The sequence below is a fragment of the Mastigoproctus giganteus genome, chromosome 2 (genome assembly GCF_048544385.1).
Source record: "Mastigoproctus giganteus isolate SK-2022 chromosome 2, ASM4854438v1, whole genome shotgun sequence".
In the NCBI taxonomy this organism is placed as follows: domain Eukaryota; kingdom Metazoa; phylum Arthropoda; class Arachnida; order Uropygi; family Thelyphonidae; genus Mastigoproctus; species Mastigoproctus giganteus.
The window spans coordinates 112,071,493-112,096,659 of NC_143576.1; the positions used below are offsets into that span (position 1 = coordinate 112,071,493).

The 25,167-nt window shown below is 36.9% G+C and overlaps 1 protein-coding gene across 2 annotated transcripts in view; it reads right to left on the reverse strand.

Annotated features, from left to right (window-relative positions):
* The window catches only part of LOC150089498 (O-acyltransferase like protein-like), a 201,657-nt gene that overhangs the window by 80,079 nt on the left and 96,411 nt on the right, over nucleotides 1–25,167 (reverse strand). For both annotated transcript variants that reach the window (XR_016546670.1, XM_090368626.1), the window contains exons 10-11: nucleotides 13,514–13,593; nucleotides 1,845–1,967 (exon numbers count right to left, since the gene is read on the reverse strand). Coding sequence is in view for 1 of the 2 variants with exons in the window: in XM_090368626.1 (XP_090224752.1) it covers nucleotides 1,845–1,967; nucleotides 13,514–13,593 (203 nt within the window). In the remaining variant the exon portion in view is untranslated. The remainder of the gene's footprint in view (nucleotides 1–1,844; nucleotides 1,968–13,513; nucleotides 13,594–25,167) is intronic.

Sequence of the window (25,167 nt, forward strand, 5' to 3'; positions counted from 1 at the left end):
TTGTGTTTTTTTTTTTTTTTTTTTTTGGTAATTCATTCCAAGACCTTGGAAGTTGAAATTTTTGCTATATAACTAAGCTATTTATCTCTCTAAAAGGTTATTTTTATAATGGAAATTGCACTACACTTTCATCATTATCATATGTTCCGTTATAAGAATCAATTTTGAATGCCTTTGTCATATTTTTCTGAAACACATTTCTGGTGATCACTATCGTGAAACAATAAAACAATTGGGCTTTTCTGTTAGTGCATTTAATTATAAATGGGTAGTAAACTCGATCTTATTGCATTTTCAATAATCCCGATAACTGGAATTCTGTGGGTTTTTACATTACGGAGTTATGGTGAAATGGGTTCCCCTTCAGTGAAATCTTCAATCGTGTAAAAAACATAAATTTTCAGAATCTTTTCTTCATTCCTATTTACTTATTACAACGGTGAAGGGGAAGGGACCAACAGAAAGTGCAAGTGCTGACAGTGCTAGGAAACTAAACAAAATTGATTTAGAAATGAAGATGATTAATTAAGAAGCATGAAGCAGGACAAAGTTTGTCATCTACTGCACAGAATTAGGTCTCGCTATTTTTAACAGTGAATACTATTTTAAGGGACAGTGCGCATATAAAAGAACAGGTTAAAGGATCAATGTATTTCACACTGGGGCCAGTCTGCTCCAACAGTGATCACAAAACAGCATTCAGGTGCTATATCGAAAATGAAAAAGCTATTAATAATATGGATGGAAAATCAGATTCAGAAGCAAGTGCCCCTGAATCTAATGACCATTCAAGCAAGAAGTATTTATGAAGATAAAAATATGTACGGCAAACCCCCAAGCCAAGCTCGTGGCAAGCAATGGGTGGTTTAATAGGTTCAAGCATCACGCTGGTCTCCAAAACATGCGGTGAAGTCGCCAGTGTAAATTCTGCAGCTGCAGAGAAATTTTGTGATGTGTTGGAAAAAAGCCCTTCTAAACTTCCAGAGCCCTCAACTTCTGTAGCGGCGTGCTTATCAGCTGAAGAGTTAATTCTGAAAACGATGCTCGAAAGGTAAAACTTGCTGATGTTATGCCTGTCTCCTCTCTTTTTTTGAATTTTTATAATTTTGAAATTTTTGTAATTTTGTACACTTCTGTAATTTTTCCTGCGCATGAGATAAAAAAATTTAATAATTCTGTTTACATGTTTATCAAACATTTCTTTTTTGCTTCTATCAAATTCAGCGTGTATAGTTGCGCGTGCAGAATTTCTCTAAATGCTTATTTAGGGAAATTCCGACTTACATAAAATTCGACTTATGTAGCGTTCAGCAGAACCGACCCTTACGTTAATCAGGGAGTGGTTGTATTTATAAATAAAAATCAATATAAATAAAAATCATTAAACAATTTGTTATAGAAAATTCCATACTGCAAAATTTACTAATCAGTTCATATGTAGAATTTTTTCCATTAATTCCATATATGAAACTGCATATCATATGCAGTTTTCATATATGGAATTATTGAATATTATACCATGAAATTTGCAAATGCATATGTCATTTGACATTTTTAATATTAATAATTATTCAACGTTTGATGAAAACATTATGATTGCTTTTCAACTCTTTCAATATTAATGCAGATATTATTTTAGGTCAATATCTTGAACATGTCATATTGCAATTGCCTTATGTATAGTATTCTATATTTTTGTGCTTCTGTAGAGCCCTTCTGACCATTTTTAGGCTCATGAATGCCTCTATACACTGAGCTTTTAAAAACACTAAAAAAATATTATTATTACTACTATAAAATTGCTGCAATAAAATTTTAACAAAAAAAAAATCTCTCATGCTTACTCAATGTCAGGTGTAAAGAAAAGAACTGTTGGGTAAAAGTCATTAAGAACAGTAAGAACTGCCACCACTACTGCACAGACCACCAAAAAAAAAAGCATTACAAGGAAGCCAAGGAGTGGTTTTCTGCAAAAGAAAAAAAATGTGGAATTAATTCAGTATAACATATTATAATTTACAATATATTTGTATCAAAACATATCAGAACAACCAAGAAATATCATGATAATGATTAGAAAGATATAATATAATTCTCGTATGTTTAGACATATTTCCAGCAAATAATAGCAAGTCCATGAAAAATCCGTATAACAATAATCCAGTTAGTTATACAACAATAAATGTTACCTAGATGATGACTATGGGTAAAGCATGCTACCTAGAGGAAGGAGCAACATCAAGTATTTAGCTGCCCAAATCAATGTTAGAGTCCACCCTCATACGTCTGACTGCTTGGTTTGATCACTAAGAGCATAAGGTACTGCTCTTACAGAGCGGTTATTCTTGGAGAATCCATGGTTAAGAAAATGGAGAATATATTGTACAATAAGGATAGATGGAATAAGACCAAGGTATGTCTACCAGGAGTCAAAGTTAGAGATACTGTAGAACAATTTATTTTTTGAAGGCAGAAAAGGTGATAGTGTTATACATAGGTAGTACTGATGTTAAATATAGGAAACCTGAATTGTTACTTCAGAGATCTAAGGTGATGTTGAGAAAAAAGCCAGAGATAGGGCTGAATATGAAAGTATCCAGAATATTGAAAAGGCATGAAAGGAGAAAGTTCAGGAAAGAGTCTAATCAATCAATTCGGTCCTGAAGAGATTGTGCAAGGCTGCTTGCGAGGTAAAATTCTTACGGTCTGCAATCGTTTAACAAAGAGACTGTTTTTATAGAGATGGGATACTGGAATAGAAGGAATACAAAAATATTTGCTGATGCTATTCAAGGCAATGTTAAGTAGTCTAGAAAATTTCTAGTTGTGGAGGGAGAGAACCATAGACTAAATGTTTAATGACAGCCACAAGCAAAGATGGGATCGGTTCATGCACTAAATCTGTTGGATGAGTATTACAAGGCCTACAGGGGGTTCTGTTGTTGTTGTTTGTTTGTTATTTGGTTTTTAGGAGCATTAGCAACTAAGACCATATTGTTCCGGGGATATGCGGTGGACACTCCCTGACCTTTACGCATCTTGCGTATTTGGTGGTCATGGGTTCGAACACTGGTCTAATCAAGAAGCATGTGCTACACACTGCTGCTCCTGCCCACCTGGCTATGGAGGTGCCACAGGAGTTCTGTGTGGAGCATACAGTTAGCATTAGCATTAGTAGAGGAACATGATGCAAGAAAGCAAGCTTATCCAGCATCAGCCAAAAAAAAAAAAACTCTCCCATTTCACCCCTCCATTCTTTCCAAATACCTGTACAGCCCAGCCTTAAATTTATTTAGGCATTCAACTTCCACAACAAAGGATGGAAGTCTATTCCACAAACCAACTACCCGCTGGATAAATGCAAACTTCCACACATCTATCCTGCAACCGTCTTTCCTCAATTTGAATAAATGCCCTCTCAGGCGATTATTCTGAGCAAGAGGAAGAATCCCATCTGCATTAAGCATGCTCAAATCATTCAAAGCTTTATACACCTCAATCAGATCACCTCGCAGGTGCCTAGTCTCCAGACACTGTAATTTGCAAACCTTTGGAGTTACTGCTTCCCATAAGTAGTACTTTACATTTGTCAATGTTAAACTTCATTTGCACCTCTCAGCCCATCTGCTCACCTTTCTTAGATCCTGTTGCAGCAGCGTACTGTCATTAGTGTCCTTAACAACCCTGCCAACCTTCGTATCGTCTGCACACTTGGACATTAAGCTTGATATACCATCATCAATATCATTTATTTATAAATACAGAAAACAACAATGGACCCAACACTGAACCTTAGGAACTCCAATAATAATATTAGTCCACAATGAGCAGTGACCACTGATTACTACTCTCTGTCTTCTCCCACTCAACCATCCCTTTATCCATAGCAGCAATTTGCCTCCAATGCCACACTGCTCCAATTTGTTCAGCAGTCTTCCATGTGCAACAGTATCAAAAGCCTTTCTAAGATCCAAATATATGATATCAAAGTTATTCCCTGCATCCAGTTCCTATGTGACCACATCATAGTATCCAATCAAATTGGTCAAGCAAGATTTTCCCTTTAAAAACCATGCTGTGTCTGAGCTATAACTAAAGTGTTGTCTAGATGATGCTGCAGTGCTTCTTTTACCAGTGCCTCCATTAATTTTCCTGGAACAGAAGTTAAACTAACAAGTCTATAATTACTTGTGTTGCCCTTTGATCCTTCTTTGTGAATCGGGGTCACATTTGCACATCTCCAGTCCATGAGTACCTCCCGAGTCCAAAGAAGCTCTCATAATTATGGCTAAGGGTTTGCTTACTTCCTTTGCTGCCTCCTTTAATATAACTGGATAGATCCCATCCATCCCGGGTGCCTTTTTTATGTTTATCTTCAACAATTTCTCCTCCACTTTACTCTCAGTTATTACAAAATCATCTAGCTCATCCCAGAGTTCAATTCACCTCTGGCATTCCCCTCCCTAAAAACTCCTCATGTGCGAATGTAGATGCAAAATACTCATTTAGTTTTTTAGCCACCTGAGCAGGATCATCAGCAGTTGAACCATCAATATCCAGTGGACCAATCTGATTCATCCCTTTCCTTCTAGAGATTACATAGGTAAAGAACTCTTCGTTGTTTTTCTTTGCATCCTTTGCCAAGGATTTCTCATAATCTGCCTTTGCCTACATAATCTCCTTTGTGACTTCATTACAGACTAGCTTATATCTATCATAAGCTTCCATGCCAACCATTAATTTATATGTATCCCATGCATTTTTCTTCTCTGCTATATGTCTCATTAGTTTATCTGACATCCATTTAGGCCTAAACCTTGAACAGTATTTCTTAGTTGGAATGTAAAGCCTAGTAACTTCCAAGATTAATTCTTTGAATGCTTCCCATTTTGAATTTGCTGTTGGTAACATCATCAGTTGGTCCCACCGTATAGAATTTAAATACTGTCTCGGACCACCATAGTCGCCTTTAAGAATGCAAAAACCCTTCCCTTTACCCCTGATGGTAGTTACCTCTTTGAGTAAATCCCACTTCAGCACACTGTGATCACTGCCACCTAGTGGTTCATTTATCTGCATATTCTTAATGCATGAAGAATCACTACTGATAATCAGATCAAGAGTATTACTCCCACTAGTTGCCGCCCGAACATGCTGACGTAGAAAATAATCATCGAATAAATCCACAAAAGCCTTGCTAGTGTGTGAGTGACCAACCCACAATATCAAGTCAGTATCTGAGAAATTAAGACATTATAAGACTCTCTGATTTACTGCCCCACTATTTCCCTGTACAGTTTCTTATTATACAATTAGCATTAGCATTAGTTGAGGCATTGATGCAAGAAAGTAAGCTTATACAGCATCAGCCAAAAAAACCCCTTCCTATTTCACCCATCTGAGCACTCCAAATGTTTTTCTAGTTCAGCCTTAAATTTATTTAAGCTATCAACTTCCACAACAACAACAGATGGAAGTCTGTTCCAGCAATCAACTACCTGCTGGCTAAAGGCAAACTTCCATACATCTATTCTGCAACTGTCTTTCCTCAAATTGAATCAATGTCCCCTCAGGTTTGTAATCTGATCAAGCAGAAGAATCCCATCAACATTCAGCCTGCTCAAACCATTGAAAGCCTTATACACGTCAATGAGATCACCTCGCAGGTGATTAGTCTCCAGATGCTGCAACTTGCAGAACGTAACCTTTACCTTTCTTGGTAAGAGCACCCCTTTGTTCCCTCAACAACCTCTTTGCCCTTCTTTGTATACTCATTCTAGCAACTCTACATCATTCCTAAACTGAGGCCTAGGGATCTGTACACAGTACTCAAGGTGTGGCCTGGCCAATGCCTTATAGAAGGGAATGATCACCACCTTGTCTCTACTAGAAAAATTCCTATATATTATTTACGAGACCCCATGACCTGCTCTGGCACCCCTTCTGCAATTCTCAGAGAACTTCATATCTGACTGCACAATTATCCCCAGGTCTTTTTCATTCTCCACCTCTCTGAGTATAGTACCACAGAATTGGTATGTTTCTCTTGGGTTACTGCTACCCATATGGAGCACTTTGCATTTGTCAATGTTAAAATTAAGTTGCCACTTCTCGGCGCATCTGCCTAAGTTTTCTCTATCCTGTTGCAGTAGCATACTATCTTTACTGTCTTTAACAACCCTGCCAACATTTGTATCATCTGCAAACTTCGACATTAAGCCTGATGTACCTTCACAGATATCACTGATAAATACACAAAACAAGAATCTGCTCAGAACCGAACTCTGGGGGATTCCACTAATAACATTAGTCCACGAAGAGCAGTGTCCATTTATTACCATTCTCTGTCATCTCCCACTCAACCGTCCCTTTATCCATTGTACCAACTTGCTCTAAATGCCCTACTGCTGCTCCATTTGTACAGCAGTTTTCCATGTGCAACGGTATCAAAAGCTTTCCTAAAAACCAAGTATATGATATCAAAATTATTATTTTTGCATCCAGTTCCTTCGTGATCACATCGTAGTATCCAATCAAATTTGTCAGTCAAGACTTCCCCTTAACAAACCAATGCTGTGTCTGAACTTTAATTGCATCAGTTATAGTTCAGACACAGCACTTTAACCAGTCTTGTCTAGATGATCCTGCAGTGCTTCTTTAACCAGTGACTCCATTATTTTTCCCTGGAACAAAAGTTAAACTAACAGGTCTGTAATTACTTGTCACCATTTGAACCCCCAATGGGAACTGGGTTTACATTTGCACATCTCTGGTCCATGGGGACCTCCCCTGAATCTAAAGATGGTCTCATAATTATGGCTAAGGGTTTGCTTACTTTCGTCGCTGCCTCCTTCAATATAACTGGATAGATTCCATCCCCCACAGGTGCCTTTTTTATGTTTAACTTCAAAAATTTCCTCTCAATTATTACGAAATCACTTAGCTCCCTGTTAGAGTTTGATTAACTTCTGGCATTCCTCTCCTTGAATGTAGATGCAAAATACTCATTCAGTTTATCAGCTTCTTGAGCAGGATCATCAGTAGTCGAACCATCTATGTTAAGTGGACCAATCTGATTTATCCCCTTCCTTCTAGAGTTTACATAAGTAAAGAACTCTTTGCTGTTTTCTTTGCATCCTTTGCCAAGGATTTTTCATAATCAGCCCTCACTTGCCTAACCTCCTTTGTGACTTGATTACAGACTAGCTTATATCTACCATAGGCTTCTGTGTTACCTAATAATTTATATCCATCCCATGCATTTTTATTTTCTGCCAAGAGTCTCATTAGTTCATCTGACATCCATTGAGGTCTAAATCTTGAACAGTATTTCTTATTTGGTATGAAAAGCCTACTAGCTTCCAAGACTAATTCCTTGAAGGCTTCATTTAGAATTCACTGTTTTTAACATCATCAGTTGATCCCACTGTATAGAATTTAAAAACTGTCTGAGACTACTGTAGTTACCATTACGAAAGTAAGAACCCTTCCCTTTACCATTGATGGTAGTTGCATCTTTCAGTAAATCAAATATCAATACATTGTGATCCCTGTCACCTAGTGGTTCCTTTATCTGCAAATTCGTAATGCATGAATAATCACTGCTGATAATCAGATCAAGAGTATTACTCCCTCTGGTTGCTCCTCGAACATGTTGCTATAGAAAACAATCCTCCAATAAATCTACAAAAGTGTTGCTGGCTTGTGAGTGATCAAGCCACAAGTTCTGGTCAATATCTGGAAAGTTAAAATCCCCCATTACAAGACATTCTGATTTACTAGCCCACTCTATTTCTCTGCACAATTGCACTATCCGCCAATGTCAACTGGATGCACTTCCTTTGATTTTATGTGTTTCCTAACTAACAGCATAACCCCTCCTCCCTTCCTACCCTGTCTATCCTTTGCACATTGTACTCCTCAAATTCCAAATCTGCAGTGCTTATATCTGTTTGTTTGTTTTAGAGTTTTATGGCACATTAGCATCTAAGGCTATAATGCACCAAGTCAAGCTTATATCTGTGTGACTCCATGCTCTGATATCCTAACAATATCTGCCTTTGATGTCTTAAGCAGCCCTTCAAATTCATCAAATTTATTTACTATACTTTTAGCATTGGTGTACATCCAAGTATACATGCACCTGTATTTACCCTTAGTTACCCTAACACAGCCCATGTTTTTTTTTTTTTTTTATGAAATCCTCAAACATGAAAGGTATCAAAACATATACTACTCGGTACCGTGCATGGATTGAAGGAGAAGTATGGGGGAGAGGCAGAAACTTTGCTCTAGAGACTAAACATGTGTTTCACCACTTCAAAACTCCAATAAACAAAGTGGTGGTATTGCACCAGTTGATGAGAGTCATCTACCACCTATGTATTTACTTGTCCATGATGACTCCTAGCAGTTCTTGAAATCCCCAGCAACTGGCTTTCTGAGCTGCTGCTCATTCCAATAGAAGCAGTGCAAGAATCATTTCCACCTCTGCCTGCAGCTACTGTTAATCTTTTAGTCTGTACATCCCCCAAGCTAAAAGTTTTCTGACCCATCTAACACTGCCTCGATAGCATAAGCAAATATCCTTGCACCCTTTCTATTTAAGTGTATCCCATCCCTGTAGAAGCAGTCTCTCCTGTTAGCAAGCACAGAGTTTTATATTCAACTTTCCTAACAGTGAGGTCATTTTCCTTGGTGAATTTAATGTTCACAATTCCACATGGCTTCCGTTTTCTAGTCACATTGACCCAGCTGGTCAAGATGCTGAGGCTTTTGCAATTACTAATGACCTTGCACAGATTGTTCATTTACCTACAAGAATACCAGACAATCCTAACCATACAGCCAACACGTTTGATCTTTTTCTCACAAACAACCCTTCTAAGTACACGGTTGAATTGAGAGGTCCTTTAGGCACCTCAGATCACAACTTGGTGAGTGTCTCTTCTCCAATGGAACCTTTATCTCATGGCTATTCCCAACCTCGTATTGTTTGGCATTACAAGAATGCAAAATTGGATGACGTGCGAGATTTTATTTCTTCTTTTCCTTGGTCAGATTATTGTTTCAAAACTTCTGATGTCAACGTTTGCTCATATCGTGTCAGTGAAATTATTCTTGTAGGAATGGAATCCTTTATTCCACACTCCACTTTAAAGTCTCATCCTTTATCTAAACCTTGGTTTTCCAATAAATGTGCTAAGGCTGTTCAAGAGAAGAACGTTGCATATCGTAATTGGCTTGTTTCGAATTCTACAGTTTCATTTTCTGCCTACTCCAAAGCTCGCAATAATTGTAAAGCAGTTATTAACCAGTCCAAACTAGATTTTGAACAGGCTAAGAGTAGAAAACTTGCTTCTTGCCTTAATGGTAGCCGAGCATTTTGGTCTCTTGCCAAAGCTATAGGCTGCAACATTTGCCCATCTCTGTCAAAACCAGATGGTTCTGTTGTCACTTTAGCCAAGGATAAAGCTGACCTGCTAGCATCCCATTTTTCTTCCGACTCATGTATTAATGATCTTGGTAAAACACCTCCCACCATTCCCAACATGCTCCATTCAATGCCTCCTGTGGTCTTCCATCAAAAGGATGTCAGAAGGATATTGACGAATTTTGATGCTAATAAAGCTCCAGGTCTTAATATTATTTCTCCACTTGTTCTCAAAGTTTGTGCTCCTGAACTTACTCCTGTTCTTTGCCGCATTTTTTCACTCTCTTATTCCAAAGGTGTTTTTCCTTCTACTTGGAAATTTGCGCATATCCAGCCAGTTCCTAAAAAGGGTGACAAATCCCTCCCATCCAGTTATCATCCCATTGCAATTACTTCTACACTTTCTAAAGTAATGGAGAAATCAATTAACTGCCAACTCTTAAACTACATAGAAAACTTCCGTCTGATCAACGATTGCCAGTATGGATTTTGTCAGTGTTGATCCACTGGTGATATTCTGGCTTATGTTATCCATTTATGGACAAATTCAATGGAAAAGTTTGGTGAAACACAAGCATTGCTCTTGACATCTCAAAGGCTTTCAATCGTGTTTGGCATAAAGGTCTTCTAAACAAGCTTCCATTTTATGGTTTGCCAACTGTTTTTTGTAATTGGTTATCCAGTTTTCTTTCTGATCACTCACTGAGGGTGATGGTACATGGCTCTCTGTCTTCTAACTTCTCCACTAATGCTGGTGTTCCCCAAGATTCAGTAATTTCACCCACTCTTTTCTTCTTGTATATGAATGACCTTCTTCCATTGACTGGAAATCCTATCCATAATTTTGCCGATGATAGCACATTGCATTCCACTTTTCAATTTGAGAAACCTTGCCCTGTTTAATCAGCTTCAACTTCTTGAATATCTACTACCAATTCCTTAAATGCGAGTTCTCCAGGTAATCCTCCAGTGGGGCAAAGACAAGTTGGTTGATTTCAATCCTTCTAAAACTCAGTCTTGTGTTATATCTTGCAAAAAGGATTCTTCTGCTCCTATGCTTATCTTTGGTGACACTCTGATTTGTGGGCAAAATGATATATTTCTTTTGGGGATTACCCTGACTTCTAATCTCTCTTGGCACAAGCACATTACAAATATTGCTTCCTCTGCATCTAAAAAACTTGTTTTTCTCTTTCTCTCTCAACGTTACTTTTCTTCCAAACAACTGTTCACTCTGTACAAATCGCAAATCCACCCTACCATGGAATATTGTTCCCACATCTGGGGGTGGTGACCCCAAAACCTCCTCAGGCTTCTAGATTCCATCCAGAAGAGGGCAATTAGGTTAATTAATGTCTCATCTCTAAAAGAGTCTCTCCACTCGCTGTCTCATAGACTTACTGTTTCTGCTGCATGCCTTTTCTACAGATACTTAGATGGGCACTGTTCTTCTGAATTGGCTTCTATAATTCCCACTCTCTCTTTCAAAACAGTCCAAACACGTGCCGCCACCAACCAAAATCCATTTACTGTCCAATTTCAAACTCACAGAACCAACTTTTCATCTTCCTCGTTTATTCATTCAAACTGCTGTTTTCTGGAACAACCTTCCTTCATATGTATTTCCTGAAAATTACTGTCTACAGAAGTTTTAGTCTAATGTGAACAAATATCTTCTTTTGTCTTCTCAACCTCCAACCCAAGCATGGTACTAAGTACTATAGGTTCTAATACCTCTCGTGTTTGGGGGTTTCATAAAAAAAAAAAAATTAACTAATATCACAAATTTTGCAATGAAATTAATTTCAAGCTTTCTTTCACTTGCCTTCATAAGCTGGTAAAGTGACATTGATGGTGCCCTTTATCATTTATACACTGAATTATGCTGATTCTGTAATTCAATTAATATTGATATATATATAATGAGGACAATGAGAAAGAGCTCATATTTCAGGATTTAATTACTCATGGTACGATGTGCTTGAAAAAAAAAATTAAGAAGATGCATATCAATGTGATTCCTTTAGTATCTATGCAGAGTTTCATAGTCTTTGTGTTGTAAATCTGGCACAAACACACACCATTATAGATATGTATAACATAAAACATATTATAATTCTGTGGCAATTTAGAATAATTTTTTCAAATTTTTGTTTACTAAATGTGCACTAGTTCTACAACAAAAAGGTGAAAAACCAAAATGATTTTTATTCCAACTAATTTGCCATTCTTTGCAGTACAGAAATCCTTCCTCAATCATGGGTTTGTCGACTACAGATTTCAGCTAACATAATTTTATATTTGTATAATAAAATTTTATAATCAACAGTTGTTTTTTTTTTATGTTTTATGTAAACATAAACCAAGTTTTATGTAAACTTGGTTTAGTTCTTTTTATGACAAAAGAACATGTAGTTATTACTCCTGTAACCCACCAATAACGTGGATGGGTCTAGTGGGCAATAGGGTACGTTTAAAACTAAACAATTAAGGTTATGAGACACTAGTATACTGTGCCTACAATTTTGAGTAATCAAAAAATCTCAGTTTCTAGAAATAAAGAAAAGAAACTGTGCAACCCCTCTCTTGTGAAACTGACTAACTCAGCCACAGCTCATAAAAATACTTGTTTCATTCACAAGATTCAAATTCAAGCTTTTTCCACTCAATATGTAAGGATAGTGTTTATAACCATTATTTTTGTGCTACTGCAAGAGTTCGAGCTTTGATGATGAATTTTGGTAAAAATTCATCATCAACGCTTGAATTTTGGTAAAAATTCATCATTTTTGTAAAAAACCACAGACCTTGATGCACATATTTTTAGAGGTCCTAAAAATTAAGCTAGGGTAGCACTGCACCAACAGCATTTGCATTGTTCTAGAGCACCCTGTGGCCTTGTAGACTCTGGTGCAACTGTGCCACTATCTTGGTAAATTTGCTTTGCTAGTGCATAGTACGGGGATTTGTTTACATTCTACCCTCTCAGTGGCAAACTTGTCAGTACTGTACATATCAGAGGTAACCAATTAAAGTTGTACCTCATCAAAGTCTGAATCACTTTTTAGCATAACATATCAAATAAATATTATGATAAGGTATTTTTATTTCCTTTTATTACAAAACAAGGAGAAATTTGCATTTAATATAACATATAATCAATTTTTTAAATGTCACACATTAGATTAAGGGAACCTACAAAATTGCAAAACTAAAACAATTAATTTATGCAAAAAAAAATTATTCACTAAGTTCAGGTTACTCACAGTATACAAAAAAAATTGTTGGCAGTCCACCAATTGACCCAATATATATACATATTTTGGATATGTTTTCATAACACATTGAAGATTACCGTGTTTGGTAAACACTAATATTAACAAACATTTATTTTACCTTTTGTAACAAACATCATATTTATGTTTTATAAATGAAAAATAAAATTTACTGTATATTTTCTTTTCATATATTTTATTGGCATAATTATTGTTTTTTCCTTACCCTCCATTTTCTACATGACCTTAATCTTGCTAACTGTGGTTTTATTAAATGTGTTACTTTTCAGGAAGGTATTCCCAATGGTTGATGAGGGATTTCTGTATTTCTTCACAGATTAAATATAATCTGTGCCATCCAAAACCAATTTCTGTTATGTATTATTGTCTAGTGCATAACACTAGACAATAACAATACAAAATATGCAAAAGTGAGAGAAAACAAATCACATTCTGCTGTAACATAAATAACATTCAATAGATGAAAGTTTTTTCCTTTTCAAGTGGCATCTATCTTTATTCTGTCTGCTGCATCATTTATACTTTAGTTGAAATATCAGAATTTCTTCCTTAAGAGTATTTTACATTAAATTTAGGAAAAAAATCTGGTCATCTACTGATAAATATAGTAATAATGAGGATGAACATAAAATTGAAGATTGATTTTAATTGAACCTAAAATAATGAGGCTGAACCTCAAGGAATACTATAGAACCTAAAATTATTAATAACATTACTGTGGATGTTGGCACAATGAATAATACAAACAACAGTATAAAACACCTCATTGATGATATAAACTCACTTGTATAAAGCTATGAATATTACTGGTGCTATACAATACAAATGAAGATCTGAAGCAATATACCAAGTATGCAATAAGCACTGAAAAGAAAAACAGAAAAAATAATTTTATAATCAAGCTATCTTGATAATAATTAAAATGAATATAATAAGCATAAATCTTTTTTTAGATGAAAATAAATCTAACATGAAACAAAACATAAATAACATACATAAAAAAGTTTTAATAGGGGCAATTTTAGGAAAACATTGGTTACAATCTCTTATAGCAGAGCATGATTGCTGCTTATTTTTTGTTGCTGAGAAGCCTTTGACCTCCTGAACTGCTTGTATATACACATTCTACTTTTGAGACCTGTGAGCTCTATCCAAACTAATGGACACATTTTTTCTACACACACAAGTAGATTATGTGGCAGACATCATTTACTAATTTTAAACACAGGACTATGAAAAGATGAAGCTGTCTAAAAATATGAGTTATCATTATGAAACAACTCCTTCAGTTTGATTCACATTCACTTGCTTGAAAGCAAGGGGATGAATCAAACTGTCTTAATATGGAATCAGTGACATCCAGACACCAGTTCTCAAGAGTGAAAATTGAACCATGAGGCCTTAACATGTTTGGGGGAGGAGAGAGAGGTGGCAAAATGAATACTTAAAACCTGTCCATGTTTGAACAAGAAGTGGCAGCACTTTCTTATTTGCAACCATGTTCTTAAAGATCATCACATTCTCCTGTTATTAAACAATTTCAAGTCACTTTTATAGTAGCTGAAAGTCATTTCAGTAGAGGGCTATGAGAGTTGTCTCAAAAATAAGGATGTGATAATAGCATGTTAGCTGAAGGCAATACCTGATAGGAGTGAAGAGGCAACTTAGTTCTTACCTGAAAAAATATTGTAGTTTATGTGCAAAGGCATGTATGCATATACAATGAAGTCAAATATTGCATGTATTGTATCTTGTGTAGGATGGCTCCTGGATGTTCTGTTAGTTCAACTCCACTTTGGTTTTCTGCAATGATACGAAGCTCTGTAAAAAGACTAGAAATGTGTAAAGTGTCCATACTGTTACATTAAAAGCGTTGTTTCTGGCCACTTTGCTACCAGGAACGTTGCTTCTTGGTACCCATCTATGTAATGAGAGGTAGGCTGCAGCTACTTGTACTGTCTTATATGAACATAAAATTAGATCTGCATCCATAGGAGATAGTGCAAAACCTACAGATGCCAGAAATACCATGCTATTGAGGACTAACCAATAGCATCAATGCAAAAAATAAATAAGTTTAGATAAATGCTAATCCTGCATCCACAAAGAAGCAAGTGCAAGGACCCTGAGGATGCCAGCAATCCCATGTCATCAGGACCCTGATGACACCAGCAGAAATCCTGCTCCAGAGAGACCAACAAAAGAAAGAAAACAGAAGATGGAGAAAGAAAAAGAAAACAGAAGAACTAAATAAATAAAGGTGCACCAGAGGGCAGTGAAGAAGTTCCACATCATGGAGAGAAGGTTATGATTATGCTGAAAATGTGGTTCAAAAGAATTAAAAAGTGATGAAGATGTAATCCAAAAGAAACAGGAGATGAAGATGTAATCCAAAAGAACTAACAAGTGTTAAAGATCCAAATGAAATAGAAGGTGATGAAGATGTAATCCAAAAGAACCATAAGGTGTTGGTTCTATTCCAGAACTTCAAAAGAGTGACGAAAGTGTAAAGTGTTAACTGACTGCAGTAAAATAATCCAGTAGTTAAGAATGCAGTAATTGGTAGTTGTCCCAATAGCTGAAGAACAAGTTACAATTTAATAAATATCAATAGTGGCGAAATTTGGATTATGAGGATCAAGTGTATGACCCGGCTCAAAAACGAAGGCAGATTTTGAGTTGGTTGGCAATATTACTGGAATTTATGTTAGACAAAAGACGCTTTCTGCATTGAAAGACAGCCTTAGCAGAGTACTGAAAAACCGTAAAACTTGCACAACAGGAGAGAAATTGAATTTCTGTTCCAAGAATGAAATTAGTAATTAAGCCTTTAAGGGGTGGTCTCAGGTCATCATATATTGGCAAATAATAGACACATGAGTTGAATCTATAGGGATTTAACTCATCAAAAAGCAGAGATAGAGCCAGAGAGCTTGAAGTGAAACCTCTTCACATTAAGTGATCCATGAGCTTTAATATAAATGTGTAAAGTATATGTGAAAACCAATTTTTTGACAAATATGGTTGTGGTGATGATAATGACTTTGGGGAAAAAAATGAGACCCTTTTCAGTGAAGAACCATCTCTTTTGCCAATGACTAAGAATATACAGCACACAAAGCAGCTGTATACTCTTTTGGAATACCCCTTCTCATGAAGTAACATAGGCTTTTAAATGTGATGTGAAGATCTAAGGAGAGTGTACCTGCAAGCATCTGAAGAGCAGAAGTAGACACTATGGTAGATGTGGAGAAGTTCAAGAATGATTGGTGGACCCAAATCTAACTTTGGTTGAATGGTGACAACAAATGATGATCTTAGTTAGTTATTTCGTTCTTTAGTAGCATTAGCAACTAAGGCCATATTGCTCTGGGATATGCGTTGGTCATTCCCTGACCTTTCCACATCCTCCGTATTTGGTGGTGACGGGCTCGAACCCCGGTCTAATCAAGAAGCATGTGCTACGCACTGCTGCTCCTTCCCACCTGGCTACGGAGGCGCCTAAGTGATGATCTAAACCACAAAGCAGCTGTATATGTCATAAGAGAGAGAGAGAGAGATGATGACCAATCATGATGGGTAATTCTGAGTGACATGGCAGTAAAATTTTTAACTTCAGAAGCAAGATTCAGAATATGAGCTGAAAAGATAAAAAAATCATCAAGGATGATACCCAAGAATTTAGTTTTAAAAGGGAGAAATTTACCCTTAAGTCTAATAGCCAGAGGCTGGTTATAGTCCAGTTTGTACATGAACACTGTCATGTTTGATTTTGCAGGTGAAGTTTCAATTTATTCAGCACAGTCTTAGACAGAAGTTCAGTGATTATGTTGTTGGCAAACATTTCAAGTTTAGAATGGGAATCACCATAAATAAGAATTGTGAGGTCATCAGCATACGCAATTTGCTGAATGTTAGTGAGTTGGTTTGTTTATGCTAGCCAGTTATCAAAAACAAGGTTCTACACCAGGGGACCCCCATGGGAAAAACCATAAGAAGCCATCCTGTGGACAGGCTGACATTTAGAAGATACAGGGATGAAACATTTGGCAAAATAACCTTAAGTGAAATAATTGCATAGAACACTGAATTTTGGAGTTGGCAGAGGGCATTTTCCCACCAAAGAACATCAAAGTACTCTCAAAGTAGATGAAAATAGCCAAAATATGTTTATAGATTGAATGATCCATCAACCAATAGATGTATGAAGGTTGCCTTCAACCAGTGGGTGGTTGATTGTTGGAAGAAACTTCCATCTGTTTTTGTTGTCAAAGTGAGCAGCTTGAATAAATTCAAGGAAGAACTAGACAAATTATTGGAAGGGATGGACAAGTGATATGGGAATTTTTTTTTTTTTTTTTTTTTGGCTGATGCTTTATCTGTTTGGCTCTGAGGAATGGGATGGACCTCTCCCTGCTCCCTCAGATCCAACCTTCAGTTGGCTGTTCTGGTTGAGTGAGATGATTTTCCTCTCTAGACTGTTTTACTGCTGGCTGCTTCTCTTGCTGCTTGTGTTTGGATTTAATTTTGTGTTGTAGGCGCCTCCGTAGCCAGGTGGGAAGGAGCAGCAGCGCGTAGCACACGCTTCTTGATTAGACCGGGGTTCGAGCCCGTCACCACCAAATACGGAGGATGCGGAAAGGTCAGGGAATGACCACCGCATATCCCGGAGCAATATGGCCTTAGTTGCTAATGCTCCTAAAAAAAAAAACCAAAAAAAAAAAAATTTAATTTTGTTTTCCTGCTGGGCTGATTATTTGTTGTATTTTTCTTTCCTGCCTGATTGCAGCTGCAATCAGTTGGGTTTTTGCTAGTACCATATAGTTCTTGGTCTAGCATTTTTAGTTGTAAATGGGTTTTGGTTCTGAGGGGGTGGGATGGACCTCTCCCCGCCCTCTCAGATCCAATTGCTTTGTTGGCTGACTGGTTGGAGGCGTTATTCTCCTCCTCCAGTCTTGCTATTATTTTCTTTTCTACTGCCAGTTGCAGTGGAAATGTATAGTTTTAGCTTTTGTTCAGCCCTGCAGGTTGAAGTTTTTTTTTTTTTTTTTTAATGCTTACCTATGCATTATTGTTAATACTACGTGTCTTGTTATTTGAAACAAGTTTTGTTTTTTGCAGCTTGTGGTAGCAGCTTTGCACTTGCTGGTTATGTACATATGTATATAGATTAGATTACTTGTGCAGAGACATTTTCTCTGCATATTCATTAATTATTGTTTAATACTTAACTTATTATTTTGATTTTGATTTGTTATACTTAGATTTAAATTTAGAATTGCTTTTGATTTGGTTAACTAATTTATTTGTACAGAATTTATTGGTTTTGCCTTTGGCATATCTTTGCTTTTGGTGAGTTCTGTTTGTCTCTTTGTGTTTTGCATATATGTTTCTGTATTTCTTCTGGTTGACTATTTCTGTTAATTTCTTGGTTGACTGGTTTTTCAGCTAAGATTTTAATTACTTATTTTGTAAATATTGTATATTTTACTCTCTGTTTATGCAACGTAATTTGTTAATATGTTTACTGCTATGTTTCATATCGGTGACATAAGTATTTATTATTTATCTTAATTTATTCTTTTAAGTGGCTATCTAATAGCCACTTGTACATTACCTATGTTCTTTCCTTGAGACTTTTCTTTTTCCCCTTGTCGGTGCAGGTTGGGCTTCTTTCCCGGCTAGGAGAATCTTTCTTTCAAAATTTTACCTCTTCAAGCTCTCTCGCTTGTTAGATTTTCCAACTAGTGTTTTCCTCTTTCCTATTTCTTCTTTTTCCTGAGAGTGTTTTGCTCTCTTTTCTTCTTCAACTTTCTTTTCTCCTACTTTCTCCTCCCTATTCCATATTTATTATAACCGGGATTCCACTTGTTGGAATCCCACTTAGTGTAATTTAGATAGTTCCTGGAGCGCCTCCACATGGCTAGGGATGGGAGTCGGGACGCAGGTAGCTTGCTCCCTGCCTCCTGGCTGCTAAGACACCAGGGCTGGCCAACAACAACCATCACAACACACATATATACTTACATATACACACTTACACACACTTGCCGGCTATAAATAACCTACAGATGCTACAACGGTATATAGGGGTAACCCTGGAGGCCGCAATCAATACAAGAACACCTTGTCCCTTGATGCTTTATAAGCTTGCTTGCTTGCATCATTTGCCACTACTAATACTAAATTATGCACCTCAACAGGAGTATCCCTGCATCAGAGTCAGGTTGAAAACCAAACTCTGGGGGAAAATATGGAATTTTCAGCATGTTGAAGATCAGTAATTCTAAGCTATCAGTCTTTCTAGAAGTTTACAAAAGTTAGAGAATAGGACAACTGGTCTGTAAGATCTGAGGTTTTGAGGAGATTTACTTAGTTCATTTCAATCAAAAGGAAAAATATGGAATTTACACCATGTTGAAAATCAGTAATTCTAAGCTATCAGTTTGTCTAGAAGTTTACAAAAGTTACAGAATAGGTCAACTGGTCTGTAAGATCTGAGGTTTTGAGGAGGTTTACTTAGTTTTTTTCAATCAATTTTAGGATGGCATGCCTTCCTAACACAGGAAAAGAACCATGTGAAAGTTAAATAGATTAAGATGAACATTTGGCTGGAGTGAGTGAATATGCTTGATGAAAATGTCACCAATTAAGTCTTCCCCAAGGATATTTATTGGGATGAATTTTTTCATTGGTAGATCTTAGCTCCTCAGCAGCAAAAGGCAAGGAGGAGTAGGCATGGTTTAATATTCTGATGCATAGAAGCATCAGTAGACATATCAGTTGGAAGATGGTCTAAAGCATAATTGATGGAATCTGCCCAATCTGGTGTTCCCATGTCATCAGATACAACAAGTTAAAAATATCACCAGCAATTGTTTTGCTTTTAACAAGTCTAGATGCATAACCCAGGATTTATTATTTCCTGAGGTTCAAAGAAGAGTCTGCCAGGACTGCAATTTGCTCTTATAGATTAACTTAACATAATTTTCTAATAATTTTCTTATACTCATGATGGAGGCAATCAACCTCAGCAGCTTGTTAACTCCTCAGCTTATGCTGACACTCTCTCTTTACTTTACGAATGAGTCTTAAAGTAGTGGAGAATTCTTTGTTCCACCACGGAGAGAAATTATTAGTTTTATGCTTTTTCTTGCATGTGGATTTGGAGACAACAGCTAGAATAATATTGCACAATCCAAAACTGATGTTTCCAAATTTTTTTTGTGGTCTGGATACCACTGCAGGTATGCCAATTAAAATTATGTTATAACATTTATAACATTTATTTTTCCACATTTAAGATCACTTGTACACATTTTCTCCACCACTGAATCAGAGCTTGCACCCCTCTCATATAAGTTGCTGTGAGTCTCCAAGAGCCACTTCTTGACATCCACAATGACAGCATAGTCATCTACAAAGTGTTTCCCAGGAAGGCCATCCTTCATTGAGCCAAACAGATTAAATTCTGATGGAAGCATGAGGAATGAGGCAGAACAGTCCACCCAAATTCTGCAATGAAGTAAAGAAAATTTCAATGAAATTTTCCTTACTTCGCTGGGCTTCACTCTTGCAATCTTTTTTGTCAGTGTCTGCACATAGCAAGCAGAATTGATCATGTGTCCCCATTCTAGGATAACCCCTTCTTGCCCAAAAAAACTGAAACACTATTTTTCCAGCAGAATTTCCCTTGAATTTCTTCTTTACTAGTAATCTTTGTGTCACCACTCCACAGACTGCTGCTTTGACTCTGGTTCATAGTGGTTTATCAGGTCTCATTTTCAGTGACAATGCTGTTAAGAAAATCATTGCCCATAATTTCATACCGCTCCTGAAGATCAGCACAAGTTTGCACTCTCTGCCCTTTATGATCTTGGTTAGCATTCACAGAACCCTTCCTGGCACATGCCTATATTCCAATTTTCTGTATCACAAGTTGTCCAGAATTATTTTCAATGTGTTAAAGTCTATTCCCACTTTTACTCACACATTTCCTGGGTATTAATGGATTAGTCTTCTTGAATCAGTTTATCGCCCCCCCCAATTTTTCACCATCATCTCTGCAGTGTGAGGATGACCTAACCCTTGACAAGTCCTTGAAACTACAACCAGCATCACTGATACACTTTACCCACCCCCCCTGTGCTTATGTTGATTGTGGCACTCTCATAAATGTTTTTCAAACATCGTTGAAGCTCAATGGGCACACCATTCTTCATATTGAGGAAATCAATAACACATGGCTGCTTCATATGCATATCAACATCAGTCTCCATTTTCATAGACTATTTCAGTCCTGCCACAAAGATGTGTAGTGTTGAATCTTGCAGGATATTGATAGTAATGTTTAAATTTTCAACTGAGTCCATTACATTTATGCAACATCACATTAGTGGGATAAAAATTTGGAGACTGATTTTTTGAGCAGCCCTAGAATAACTATGATAATTGTGAAATATCATTACTACTGCATGCATAAAACAGACTAAATTGGTTTATACAATTAAATTATTATAAAGACTGAATTACTTTTTTGAATTAAAATAATGTTATTGCTGGGTTCATCAGAAATTAGCTTTTTAAACTGATCCACTAGATATTTCACCAATGAACTTCGTTAATTTTTTTTTTCATAATAGTTCAATCTTCACCATAAAATCTTATTGTAATAATTGTGGCACAATACCAGGTCAGACCCCAAATCATGTATTTTTTAAATACTTTTTTCCTGTTTTTTAAAACTTTCATTATAAACTCTGACACTTTGGACATGTTTGGACACATTTCCTGGTTGATCCATTGGCATCATTGGTCCTCTGTCCAGCATAGTCAGCCTTTTATCCTGTTGGCCCTTCAACCTGGACCCCTTAATTAAACCTATTTTTGTTGAAATGGGTGGTTGAAAGAGATATAAATGCTCTTTCAGTGTACTTGAGTTTTTTAACCCTGTTATTTGTCTTAATCAAGGCCTTTTTTCTAATTCTATTTTAAAGATGGAGGGATGGATGCTGTTGAGATACTAGCAAAATTTCTTTGAAAAACTATGGAAAATATTTCTAAGTTGTTATAATTGTGGAGCTAGACAGAAAAAGAGGGTTATAGAGCTAGACAAATACAGAGGATTGTAAAGCTAGACAAAAGCAGGGGGCCATATATATGTCAATGATGCATATGGTCCCCTGTATTTGTGATGTAAATTCAAGGGGGAAGATTTTTCATTGATAACTATATTTTCTGTATGCCATTTGGTTTTGAAATTTGAAGTAACCATATCTGATGGAATAAATCACTTAATTCTAGTTGTTTATTTTTCAGAAGGGGTTGTGAGTGTTTAGTCACTAGATTTTGCCATGACTTTTACGGAATTTTTTATTAAGACAGATTTGACTTCTGGAAGGGTGATGTTTATAAACACGTTATCCACATTGGAAGACACTAGTATGTTTCTTTGCCCACCTCCTCATAACCAGGAGTCAATCCATCTTGCAAGCAAAAGTCAGACAAAATACTCATGACCTATTGATAAATACTCATGATCCATTGATAAAACTAAACAATATTTTATCTCCTACACAAGAATTTACTTCACTTATGCTTATGTTCAGTAACATCATACCTTGTATGCGAACTGTACTGTATTTCTTTAAAGGGAATTGGGGATATATATAGAAGACCTTCATCAGAAAAACTATGGAAAATATTTCCAAAGAAAGGTCATTGATATCACCTTTCTTTGGTAATTGATATGAAAGGTAACTGATTGTGGGACCAACTGATGATGTTACCAACAGCAAATTCAAAATGGGAAGCATTCAAAGAATTAATCTTGGAAGCTACTAGGCTTTACATACCAACTAAGAAATATTGTTCAAGGTTTAAGCCTAAATAGATGTCAGATGAATTAATGAGACATGTGGCAGAGAAGAAAAATGCATGGGATACATATAAATTAATGGGTAACATGGAAGCCTACGATAGATATAAGCTGGTCTGTAACCAACCCACAAAGGTGGTTAAGCAGGCAAAAGCAGATTATGAGAAATCTTTGGCAAAGGATGCAGGGAAAAACAGCAAAGAGTTCTTTATGTATGTAAACTCTAAAAGGAAGGGGATGAATCAGATTGGCCCACTGGATATCGATGGTTCAACTGTTGATGATCCTGCTCAGGTGGCTAACAAACTAAATGAGTATTTTGCATCTATGTTCACACATGAGAAGTTATTCAGGGAGGGGAATGTCAGAGGTGAACTAAACTCTGGCAGTGAGCTAGATGATTTTGTAATAAATGAGAGGAAAGTGGAGGAGAAATTGTTGAAGATAAACATAAGAAAGGCACCTGAGGTAGTAGTATTAGTAGTAGTAATGGCATGTGATGCAAGAAAGCAAGTGTATGAGCTTTTGCAGCATCAGCTAAAAAAAAAAAAAAAATCACACCATTTCCCTCCAAATGCCTGTCCAGTTCCTCCTCAAATTTATTCAACCTATCAACTTCCACAATGACAGATGGCAGTTTGTTCCAGCAATTAACCAACTGCTGGCTAAAGGCAAATTTCCGCACATCTATTCTACATCTGTCCTTTCTGTATTTGAATTTATGCCCCCTTAGGTTCGTAATCTGAACCCATCAGAATTCAGCGTGCTCAACCCATTCAAGGCCTTATACACCTCAATCAGATCACCGCGCAGGTGCCTAGTCTCCAGCCACTGCAATTTGCAAAACTTAAGCCACTCTTGGTAAGAAGATCCCTTCATTCCCCTCACCAATCTTGTTGCCCTTCTCTGTACACACTCAAGCAAATCTACATCCTTCCTAAAATGAGGCCTCCAGGCCTGTATGCAGTACTCAAAGCATGGCCTGACCATTGCCTTATACAGAGGGACAATCACCTCCTTTTCCCTGCTAGCAAAATTCCTATATATCATTGACAAAACCCCATGACCTGCCCTGGCAGCCTGTCTACATTGCTCAGAAAACTACATATCTGACTGCACAATTACTCACAGGTCTTTTTCATTTTCTACCACCTTAAGTGTAGTACCACACAGTTGGTACGTTTCTCTGGGGTTACTTCTACCCATATGCAGTACTTTGCATTTGTCAAGGTTAAACTTCAGCTGCCACTTCTTAGCCCATCTGCCCAAATTATCTAGATCCTGTTGCAGTAGCACACTGCCACTGCTGTCATTAACAACCCTGCCAACCTTTGTATCATCTGCAAACTTCGACATTAAGCATGATATACCTTCATCAATATCATTGATAAATATACAAAACAACTGTGGACCCAACATCGAACCCTGTGGGACTCCACTAATACATTAGTCCACGAAGACCAGTACCCATTGATTACCACCCTCTGTCTTCTCCCACTTAACCATCCTTTTATCTATTATAGCAACTTAACCTTAATACCAATAGGTGGATGGGATCTATCCAGTTATATTCAAGGAGGCAGCAAAGGAAGTAAGAAAACCCTTAGCCATAATCATGAGAGCTTCCTTGGCCTCAGGGGAGGTACCCCATGGACTAGAGATGTGCAAATGTGACCCCAATTCACAAAGGAGGATCAAAGTAATTATAGACCTGTTAGTTTAACTTCTGTTCCAGGGAAATTAATGGAGGCACTGATTAAAGAAGCACTGCAGGATCATCTGGACAAGACTTCAGTTATAGCTCGGACACAGCATGGGTTTGTTAAGGTGAAATCTTATCTGACCAATTTGATTGGATACTGTGATGTAGTGATGTACTGTGAGGTGTGATTGGATACAGGGAAAAACTTTGGGTAATACTCCAGAACACGGTGCCCCTTTGACAATTACGTCGAGAAGAAGAGGGGGAAAGCAGTGACGTACGGTTCGTAACTCCGCCCACTCACTGCGTTCCCCCTTCTTCTCGACAACTGCACGCGGCGAATGTCACACGACATAATAGTATGGCGGAACCGAAAAAGAACGAAATTATCGGCAGCAGTAATTTTTTCGAAGCAGCAGGCAAAATAATTGCAAATTAAACACACTAATTTCGTTCTTCAAAACAAAATAAAATAATAATGAGATGCAGCAAATGACCAATTTTCGACAAATCACTGGGGAAGTCCCGCAAAAAGGTAACCTACCATTTTTAATTAAACACAAACGAAAGACAATTAAAAACGTAATTCCCAATTCATAAACGTTCTTCAAAATGAAAAAAAAAAAAACATGAGACGCAGCAAACGACCAATTTTCGACAAATAACTGGGGAAGTCCCGCAAAAAGGTAACCTACCATTTTAAATTAAACACAAACGAAAGACAATTAAAAACGTAACTGTCATTCTATTTTTTTTTTCATCCAACGACTGGTTTTTGCTTGAATCCTTCCCGAAGTCGCGTAAAAACCTAACCTTTTTTTCCTAAACGAAAGTCAATTAAGACACGCACGAATAATAA